Below are 10000 nucleotides of genomic sequence, written 5' to 3' on the forward strand. Positions count from 1 at the left end.
AGGATAGTGTTGTTTCTGTTATAGAGGATGGTGTTGTTTCTGCTATAGAGGATAGTATTGTTTCTGTTATAGAGGATAGTGTTGTTTCTGCTATAGAGGATGGTGTTGTTTCTGTTATAGAGGATGGTGTTGTTTCTGCTATAGAGGATGGTGTTGTTTCTGTTATAGAGGATGGTGTTGTTTCTGTTATAGAGGATGGTGTTGTTTCTGTTATAGAGGATAGTGTTGTTTCTGCTATAGAGGATAGTATTGTTTCTGTTATAGAGGATAGTGTTGTTTCTGCTATAGAGGATGGTGTTGTTTCTGTTATAGAGGATAGTGTTGTTTCTGTTATAGAGGATAGTGTTGTTTCTGCTATAGAGGATAGTATTGTTTCTGTTATAGAGGATAGTGTTGTTTCTGCTATAGAGGATAGTGTTGTTTCTGCTATAGAGGATGGTGTTGTTTCTGCTATAGAGGATGGTGTTGTTTCTGCTATAGAGGATGGTGTTGTTTCTGTTATAGAGGATGGTGTTGTTTCTGCTATAGAGGATGGTGTTGTTTCTGCTATAGAGGATAGTGTTGTTTCTGTTATAGAGGATGGTGTTGTTTCTGTTATAGAGGATAGTGTTGTTTCTGTTATAGAGGATGGTGTTGTTTCTGCTATAGAGGATGGTGTTGTTTCTTTTATAGAGGATGGTGTTGTTTCTTTTATAGAGGATAGTGTTGTTTCTGTTATAGAGGATGGTGTTGTTTCTGCTATAGAGGATAGTGTTGTTTCTGCTATAGAGGATAGTGTTGTTTCTGCTATAGAGGATGGTGTTGTTTCTGCTATAGAGGATGGTGTTGTTTCTGCTGTAGAGTATAGTGTTGTTTCTGCTATAGAGGATGGTGTTGTTTCTGCTATAGAGGATGGTGTTGTTTCTTTTATAGAGGATATAGAGGATAGTGTTGTTTCTGTTATAGAGGATAGTGTTGTTTCTGTTATAGAGGATAGTGTTGTTTCTGTTATAGAGGATAGTGTTGTTTCTGTCATAGAGGATGGTGTTGTTTCTGCTATAGAGGATAGTGTTGTTTCTGCTATAGAGGATGGTGTTGTTTCTGTTATAGAGGATAGTGTTGTTTCTGCTATAGAGGATAGTGTTGTTTCTGCTATAGAGGATGGTGTTGTTTCTGCTATAGAGGATGGCGTTGTTTCTCCTATAGAGGATATAGAGGATAGTGTTGTTTCTGCTATAGAGGATAGTGTTGTTTCTGCTATAGAGGATGGTGTTGTTTCTGCTATAGAGGATGGTGTTGTTTCTGCTATAGAGGATGGCGTTGTTTCTGCTATAGAGGATATAGAGGATAGTGTTGTTTCTGCTATAGAGGATAGTGTTGTTTCTGCTATAGAGGATGGAGTTGTTTCTGCTATAGAGGATGGCGTTGTTTCTTTTATAGAGGATATAGAGGATAGTGTTGTTTCTGCTATAGGGGATATAGAGGATAGTGTTGTTTCTGCTATAGAGGATAGTGTTGTTTCTGTTATAGAGGATGGTGTTGTTTCTGCTATAGAGGATGGTGTTGTTTCTTTTATAGAGGATAGTGTTGTTTCTGTTATAGAGGATAGTGTTGTTTCTGCTATAGAGGATGGTGTTGTTTCTGCTATAGAGGATGGTGTTGTTTCTGCTATAGAGGATGGTGTTGTTTCTTTTATAGAGGATAGTGTTGTTTATGTTATAGAGGATAGTGTTGTTTCTGCTATAGAGGATAGTGTTGTTTCTGTTATAGAGGATAGTGTTGTTTCTGCTATAGAGGATAGTGTTGTTTCTGCTATAGAGGATGGTGTTGTTTCTTTTATAGAGGATAGTGTTGTTTCTGTTATAGAGGATGGTGTTGTTTCTGCTATAGAGGATAGTGTTGTTTCTGCTATAGAGGATGGTATTGTTTCTGCTATAGAGGATGGTGTTGTTTCTGCTATAGAGGATAGTGTTGTTTCTGCTATAGAGGATAGTGTTGTTTCTGTTATAGAGGATGGTGTTGTTTCTGCTATAGAGGATAGTATTGTTTCTGTTATAGAGGATAGTGTTGTTTCTGCTATAGAGGATGGTGTTGTTTCTGTTATAGAGGATGGTGTTGTTTCTGCTATAGAGGATGGTGTTGTTTCTGTTATAGAGGATGGTGTTGTTTCTGTTATAGAGGATGGTGTTGTTTCTGTTATAGAGGATAGTGTTGTTTCTGCTATAGAGGATAGTATTGTTTCTGTTATAGAGGATAGTGTTGTTTCTGCTATAGAGGATGGTGTTGTTTCTGTTATAGAGGATAGTGTTGTTTCTGTTATAGAGGATAGTGTTGTTTCTGCTATAGAGGATAGTGTTGTTTCTGTTATAGAGGATAGTGTTGTTTCTGCTATAGAGGATAGTGTTGTTTCTGCTATAGAGGATGGTGTTGTTTCTGCTATAGAGGATGGTGTTGTTTCTGCTATAGAGGATGGTGTTGTTTCTGTTATAGAGGATGGTGTTGTTTCTGTTATAGAGGATGGTGTTGTTTCTGCTATAGAGGATAGTGTTGTTTCTGTTATAGAGGATAGTGTTGTTTCTGTTATAGAGGATGGTGTTGTTTCTGTTATAGTTTCTGTTATAGAGGATGGTGTTGTTTCTGCTATAGAGGATGGTGTTGTTTCTTTTATAGAGGATGGTGTTGTTTCTTTTATAGAGGATAGTGTTGTTTCTGTTATAGAGGATGGTGTTGTTTCTGCTATAGAGGATAGTGTTGTTTCTGCTATAGAGGATAGTGTTGTTTCTGCTATAGAGGATGGTGTTGTTTCTGCTATAGAGGATGGTGTTGTTTCTGCTGTAGAGTATAGTGTTGTTTCTGCTATAGAGGATGGTGTTGTTTCTGCTATAGAGGATGGTGTTGTTTCTTTTATAGAGGATATAGAGGATAGTGTTGTTTCTGTTATAGAGGATAGTGTTGTTTCTGTTATAGAGGATAGTGTTGTTTCTGTTATAGAGGATAGTGTTGTTTCTGTCATAGAGGATGGTGTTGTTTCTGCTATAGAGGATAGTGTTGTTTCTGCTATAGAGGATGGTGTTGTTTCTGCTATAGAGGATGGTGTTGTTTCTGTTATAGAGGATAGTGTTGTTTCTGCTATAGAGGATAGTGTTGTTTCTGCTATAGAGGATGGTGTTGTTTCTGCTATAGAGGATGGCGTTGTTTCTCCTATAGAGGATATAGAGGATAGTGTTGTTTCTGCTATAGAGGATAGTGTTGTTTCTGCTATAGAGGATGGTGTTGTTTCTGCTATAGAGGATGGTGTTGTTTCTGCTATAGAGGATGGCGTTGTTTCTCCTATAGAGGATATAGAGGATAGTGTTGTTTCTGCTATAGAGGATAGTGTTGTTTCTGCTATAGAGGATGGAGTTGTTTCTGCTATAGAGGATGGCGTTGTTTCTCCTATAGAGGATATAGAGGATAGTGTTGTTTCTGCTATAGGGGATAGTGTTGTTTCTGCTATAGAGGATAGTGTTGTTTCTGCTGTAGAGGATAGTGTTGTTTCTGCTATAGAGGATATAGAGGATAGTGTTGTTTCTGCTGTAGAGGATAGTGTTGTTTCTGTTATAGAGGATAGTGTTGTTTCTGCTATAGAGGATAGTGTTGTTTCTGCTATAGAGGATAGTGTTGTTTCTGCTATAGAGGATAGTGTTGTTTCTGCTATAGAGGATAGTGTTGTTTCTGCTATAGAGGATGGTGTTGTTTCTGCTATAGAGGATGGCGTTGTTTCTCCTATAGAGGATATAGAGGATAGTGTTGTTTCTGCTATAGGGGATATAGAGGATAGTGTTGTTTCTGCTATAGAGAAAATTAAAGAGAGTGATAAAGAGAGAGAGAGAGAGAGAGAGAGAGAGAGAGAGAGAGAGAGAGAGAAGAGAGATGAGTACTCGGGTCCCGGGAGGGAGGGCTAGAATGATCTAGAGAGAAAAGAGAACGAACAAAAAAAGCTAATGTAGGGTTCTACAAATTCCTTGGAGGTGAGCGATGCGGGGGAGTGAGTAAGAGCAGGGTTTCGGTCAAGAGTATGAGGGGAGGAGAGAATGAGGGGACAGGGTGGAGGAGAGGAGAGGGAGGGAGGGGGGTGGAAGAGAGGAGAGGGGAGGAGAGGGGAGGGAGGGAGGGTGGTGGAAGAGAGGAGAGGAGGGGGAGGGGAGGGGAGGGGAGGAGAGGGGAGGGAGGGGGTGTAGGAGAGGAGAGGAGAGGGAGGGAGGGAGGGGGTGGAGGAGAGGAGAGGAGAGGAGAGGAGAGGAGAGGAGAGGAGAGGAGAGGAGAGGAGAGGAGAGAGAGAATGAGGGGACGGGGTGGAGGAGAGGGGAGGGAGGGGGTGGAGGAGTGGAGAGGAGAGGGAGGGAGGGGGTGGAGAACAAGGAGAGAGGGGTGGAGAATGAGGGTTAGAGGAGGGGAGTGGAGGGGTGGGGGGTTGGAGGATAAATGTGCAATCACCTACTTGTGTACTTTGCTATGTCGAACTGGGAAGTCCGAAGTTGAGGGATAATGGGTGGGTAGTGCGTACCATTTTGTTATCGTCATCAACAGGTGGCTTATCTTAGCTGATACACTCACATTTACGACATCATTATCTGGATGAAATATATGTTATAGTATTAGGATTAGGAATACGCTTTGTCCTCATAAACCACGGTGGGGTCTGTGGAGGGTCTTCCACATGACAGTGGCACAGTCTCCACCTAGTGTTTACGAGTGGAATTACATTCATTTTGTGTTCAACGGGGACACTGGAATTACATTTACATTTACATTTAAGTCATTTAGCAGACGCTCTTATCCAGAGCGACTTACAAATTAAAGCCAATTTATGGTTGTTGGGGATCCAGAGGCAGTGTATGGAGGGTGTGACACCTTGCAGGGGAGACCCTGTTCCGTATGGTTCCGCATTGACATTGTTTGGTCCCACAGTAAGTTGGGGAGTGGGAGGTCCTGTATAAAACACAAACTCACTTCCTTGACAACTTCCTTCACAACAGCTCTGCTGCGTGGAAGTGCAAGAAGTATGAAAGCCCTGGCTGCATCACAGTAAACGAATGCTGTTCGGTCACTGTAGACGTCGGATTGACCAGAGCCCTTCAGCCTGTTAACACTTTTGTTCATGGTGTTTATTTGGGATTTGTTTGTCCATAACATTGGATGGCTTGTGACGGAGGTAAGAACAGCCTCATTTCGTCGGGGCGTGGGACTCTACAAGGTGTTGAAAGCGTTCCACAGGGATGCTGGTCCATGTCGACTCTACAAGGTGTGGAAAGCTTTCCACAGGGATGCTGGCCCATGTTGACTCTACAAGGTGTGGAAAGCTTTCCACAGGGATGCTGGCCCATGTTGACTCTACAAGGTGTTGAAAGCCTTCCACAGGGATGCTGGCCCATGTTGACTCTACAAGGTGTCTAAAGGTTCCAGAGGGATGCTGGCCCATGTTGACTCTACAAGGTGTTGAAAGGTTCCACAGGGATGCTGGTCCATGTTGACTCTACAAGGTGTTGAAAGCGTTCCACAGGGATGCTGGCCCATGTTGACTCTACAAGGTGTTGAAAGCGTTCCACAGGGATGCTGGCCCATGTTGACTCTACAAGGTGTTGAAAGCGTTGAGGGATACTGGCCCATGTTGACTCTACAAGGTGTTGAAAGCGTTCCATAGGGATGCTGGCCCCATGTTGACTCTACAAGGTGTTGAAAGCGTTCCACAGGGATGCTGGTCCATGTTGACTCTACAAGGTGTTGAAATTCCACAGGGATGCTGGCCCATGTTGACTCTACAAGGTGTCGAAAGCGTTCCACAGGGATGCTGGCCCCATGTTGACTCTACAAGGTGTTTAAAGCGTTCCACAGGGATGCTGGGCCCATGTTGACTCTACAAGGTGTTGTGCGTTCCACAGGGATGCTGGCCCATGTTGACTCTACAAGGTGTTGATGGTTCCACAGGGATGCTGGCCCCATGTTGACTCTACAAGGTGTGAAAGCCTTCCACAGGGATGCTGGTCCATGTTGACTCTACAAGGTGTTGGCGTCCACAGGGATGCTGGTCCATGTTGACTCTACGAGGTGTTGAAAGCCTTCCAAATGCTGGCCCATGTTGACTCTTCAAGGTGTCTAAAGCGTTCCCACAGGGATGCTGGCCCATGTTGACTCTACAAGGTGTTGAAAGCCCACAGGGATGCTGGTCCATGTTGACTCTACAAGGTGTTGAAAGCGTTCCACAGGGATGCTGGCCCATGTTGACTCTACAAGGTGTTGGCTTTTGGGATGCTGGCCCATGTTGACTCTACAAGGTGTTGTTTGCGTTCCATAGGGATACTGGCCCATGTTGACTCTACAAGGTGTTGAAAGCCTTCCATTTCGATGCTGGCCCCATGTTGACTCTACAAGGTGTTGAAAGCGTTCCACAGGGATGCTGGTCAATGTTGACTCTACAAGGTGTTGAAAGCGTTCCACAGGGATGCTGGCCCATGTTGACTCTACAAGGTGTTGAAAGCGTTCCACAGGGATGCTGGCCCATGTTGACTCTACAAGGTGTCGAAAGCGTTCCACAGGGATGCTGGCCCATGTTGACTCTACAAGGTGTTGAAAGCGTTCCACAGGGATGCTGGGCCCATGTTGACTCTACAAGGTGTTGAAAGCGTTCCACAGGGATGCTGGCCCATGTTGACTCTACAAGGTGTTGAAAGCGTTCCACAGGGATGCTGGCCCCATGTTGACTCTACAAGGTGTTGAAAGCGTTCCACAGGGATGCTGGCCCATGTTGACTCTACAAGGTGTGGAAAGCGTTCCACTGGGATGCTGGCCCATGTTGACTCTACAAGGTGTGGAAAGCGTTCCACAGGGATGCTGGCCCATGTTGACTCCGATGCTTCCCACAGTTGTGTCAAGTTGGCTGGATGTCCTTTACGTGGTGGACCATTCTTGATACACACTGGAAACTGTTGATCGTGAAAAACCCAGCAGCGTTGCAGTTCTTGACACAAACAGGTGCTCCTGGCACCTACGATCATACTGTTCAAAGGCACTTAAATATTTTGTTTTGCCCATTTACCCTCAGAAAGTAAAACATACACCATCCATGTCTCAATTGTATCAAGGCTTAAAAATCCTTCTTTAACCTGTCTCTTCCCTTCATTTACACTGATTGAAGTGGGATTTAACAGGTGACATCAATAAGAGATCATAGCTTTCACCTGGATTCACCTGGTCAGTCTATGCCAGTGTTTCCCAACCCTGGTACTCCAGTACCCCCAAAAGTACACATGTTTACCCTGGAGAAGCACAACCCTGGTACTGGAGAACCAGGGTTGGGCTGTTGGGGGTACTGGAGGACCAGGGTTGGGCTGTTGGGGGCTACTGGAGAACCAGGGTTGGGCTGTTGGGGGGTACTGCAGGACTGGAGGACCAGGGTTGGGCTGATGGGGGCTACTGGAGGACCAGGGTTGGGCTGTTGGGGGGGTACTGGAGGACTGGAGGACCAGGGCTGGTCTGTTGGGGGTTCTGGAGGACTGGAGGACCAGGGCTGGTCTGTTGGGGGTACTGGAGGACTAGGGTTGGTCTGATGGGGGGTACTGGAGGACCAGGGTTGGGCTGTTGGGGGGTACTGGAGGACCAGGGCTGGGCTTTGGGGGGTACTGGAGGACCAGGGCTGGGCTTGGGGGATACTGGAGGACCAGGGCTGGGCTTTGGGGGGTACTGGAGGACCAGGGTTGGGCTGTTGGGGGTACTGGAGGACTGGAGGACCAGGGTTGGGCTGTTGGGGGTACTGGAGGACCAGGGTTGGTCTGATGGGGGGTACTGGAGGACCAGGGCTGGGCTTTGGGGGTACTGGAGGACCAGGGCTGGGCTTTGGGGGTACTGGAGGACCAGGGCTGGGCTTTGGGGGGTACTGGAGGACCAGGGTTGGGCTGTTGGGGGTACTGGAGGACCAGGGTTGGGCTGTTGGGGGGTACTGGAGGACTGGAGGACCAGGGTTGGGCTGTTGGGGGGTACTGGAGGACCAGGGTTGGGCTGTTGGGGGGTACTGGAGGACCAGGGTTGGGCTGTGGGGGGTACTGGAGAACCAGGGTTGGGCTGTTGGGGGGTACTGGAGGACCAGGGTTGGGCTGTTGGGGGGTCCTGGAGGACCAGGGTTGGGCTGTTGGGGGGTCCTGGAGGACCAGGGTTGGGCTGTTGGGGGGTCCTGGAGGACCAGGGTTGGGCTGTTGGGGGGTACTGGAGGACCAGGGTTGGGCTGTTGGGGGGTCCTGGAGGACCAGGGCAGGGAAACACTGGTCTATGTCATTGAAAGGTGTTCCTATTGTTTTGTACACTCAGTGTTTGTGACCTATAGGAACCTACTGAAGAACGTTACTTTGACTCCCTCTCCATCCACCTCTTCCTCTCTCCAGCCCGATGCCCACCTACCGCGTAGATGCTGACAAGGGCTTCAACTTCTCCCTCGCAGACGACGCCTTCGTGTGTCAGAAAAAGAACCACTTCCAGGTCACTGTGTACTGCGGCATGCTGGGAGATCCCAAGTACATCAAGACCAGCGAGGGCCTGCAGCCCATAGACTGCTTTTATCTCAAACTCAACGGGGTTAAGGTGAGGGAGCTGGGGAGAGGGGCGATCAGGGTTGGGGTCAATAACATTTCAATTCAGTCAATACAAGGATTTCAAAATGGAATTGACCCAAATGGTGGCTATCTTTAAGATGAATCCACTAACTGTAAGTCTCTCTAGATAAAGAGTCTGCTAAATGACTAAAATGGAAGATACTCAGTAAGATAATCAGTTGAACAGGTTCTTTCATCACCTGTTCCTGTCTGGCTCATAATCCTGTCTCCTGTCTGTCTCTTTCCTGTCTCCCGTCTGTCTCCTTCCTGTCTCCCGTCTGTCTCCTTCCTGTCTCCTTCCCGTCTGCCGTCTGTCTCCTTCCTGTCTCCTGTCTGTCTCCTTCCTGCCTCCTGTCTGTCTCCTTCCTGTCTCCTTCCTGTCTCCTGTCTGTCTCCTTCCTGTCTCCTGTCTGTCTCCTTCCTGTCTCCTGTCTGTCTCTTTCCTGTCTCCTGTCTGTCTCCTGTCCTGTCTCCTTCCTGTCTCCTGTCTGTCTCCTTCCTGTCTCCTGTCTGTCTCCTTCCTGCCTCCTGTCTGTCTCCTTCCTGTCTCCTTCCTGTCTCCTGTCTGTCTCCTTCCTGTCTCCCTTCCTTCCCTGTCTCCTCCTTCCTGCCTGTCTGTCTCCTTCCTGTCTCCTTTCCTGCCTCCTGTCTCCTTCCTGTCTCCTTTCCTGTCCTCCTGTCTGTCTTCCTGCCTCCTGTCTGTCTCCTGCCTCCTGTCTGTCTCTCCTGTCTGTCTGCCTCCTGTCTGTCCTTCTGTCTCCTGTCTCCTTCCTGCCTCCTGTCTGTCTCCTTCCTGCCTCCTGTCTGTCTCCTTCCTGTCTCCTGTCTGTCTCCTTCCTGTCTCCTGTCTGTTTTCCAGCTGGAAGCAATGAACCAGTCCATTAACGTGGAGCAGTCCCAGTCAGACCGCAGCAAGAGACCCTTCAAACCAGTACTGTGAGTAGAGACCCTTCATAACAGTACTGTGAGTAGAGACCCTTCATAACAGTACTGTGAGTAGAGACCCTTCATAACAGGACTGTGAGTAGAGACCCTTCATACCAGGACTGTGAGTAAAGAGACCCTTCATACCAGGACTGTGAGTAGAGACCCTTCATACCAGTACTGTGAGTAAAGAGACCCTTCATACCAGGACTGTGAGTAGAGACCCTTCATACCAGTACTGTGAGTAAAGAGACCCTTCATACCAGTACTGTGAGTAAAGAGACCCTTCATACCAGGACTGTGAGTAGAGACCCTTCAAACCAGTACTGTGAGTAAAGACCCTTCATACCAGGACTGTGAGTAGAGACCCTTCAAACCAGTACTGTGAGTAAAGACCCTTCATACCAGGACTGTGAGTAGAGACCCTTCATACCAGTACTGTGAGTAAAGAGACCCTTCATACCAGTACTGTGAGT

General features: G+C 47.0%; 1 protein-coding gene and 1 long non-coding RNA gene across 11 annotated transcripts in view; both read left to right on the forward strand.

The window, feature by feature from the left end:
• Positions 1-10000, forward strand: part of LOC118379500 (myelin regulatory factor-like) — a 116102-nt gene that overhangs the window by 76261 nt on the left and 29841 nt on the right. For all 8 annotated transcript variants that reach the window (XM_052481061.1, XM_052481064.1, XM_052481059.1 and 5 more), the window contains 2 exons: positions 8394-8589; positions 9460-9536. In XM_052481061.1, coding sequence (XP_052337021.1) covers positions 8394-8589; positions 9460-9536 — 273 coding nt within the window. The remainder of the gene's footprint in view (positions 1-8393; positions 8590-9459; positions 9537-10000) is intronic.
• Positions 5205-6620, forward strand: LOC127912167 (uncharacterized). 3 transcript variants are annotated; one of them, XR_008081250.1, is made up of 3 exons: positions 5205-5263; positions 5502-5597; positions 6439-6620. It is a non-coding gene; the product is annotated as an uncharacterized LOC127912167 (long non-coding RNA). The 3 variants fall into 3 exon arrangements; XR_008081248.1 differs by lacking the exon at positions 5205-5263 and adding an exon at positions 5307-5407; XR_008081249.1 differs by lacking the exon at positions 5205-5263 and adding an exon at positions 5307-5359.

Source organism: Oncorhynchus keta, chromosome 26 (genome assembly GCF_023373465.1).
Source record: "Oncorhynchus keta strain PuntledgeMale-10-30-2019 chromosome 26, Oket_V2, whole genome shotgun sequence".
NCBI classification, from domain to species: Eukaryota; Metazoa; Chordata; class Actinopteri; order Salmoniformes; family Salmonidae; genus Oncorhynchus; species Oncorhynchus keta.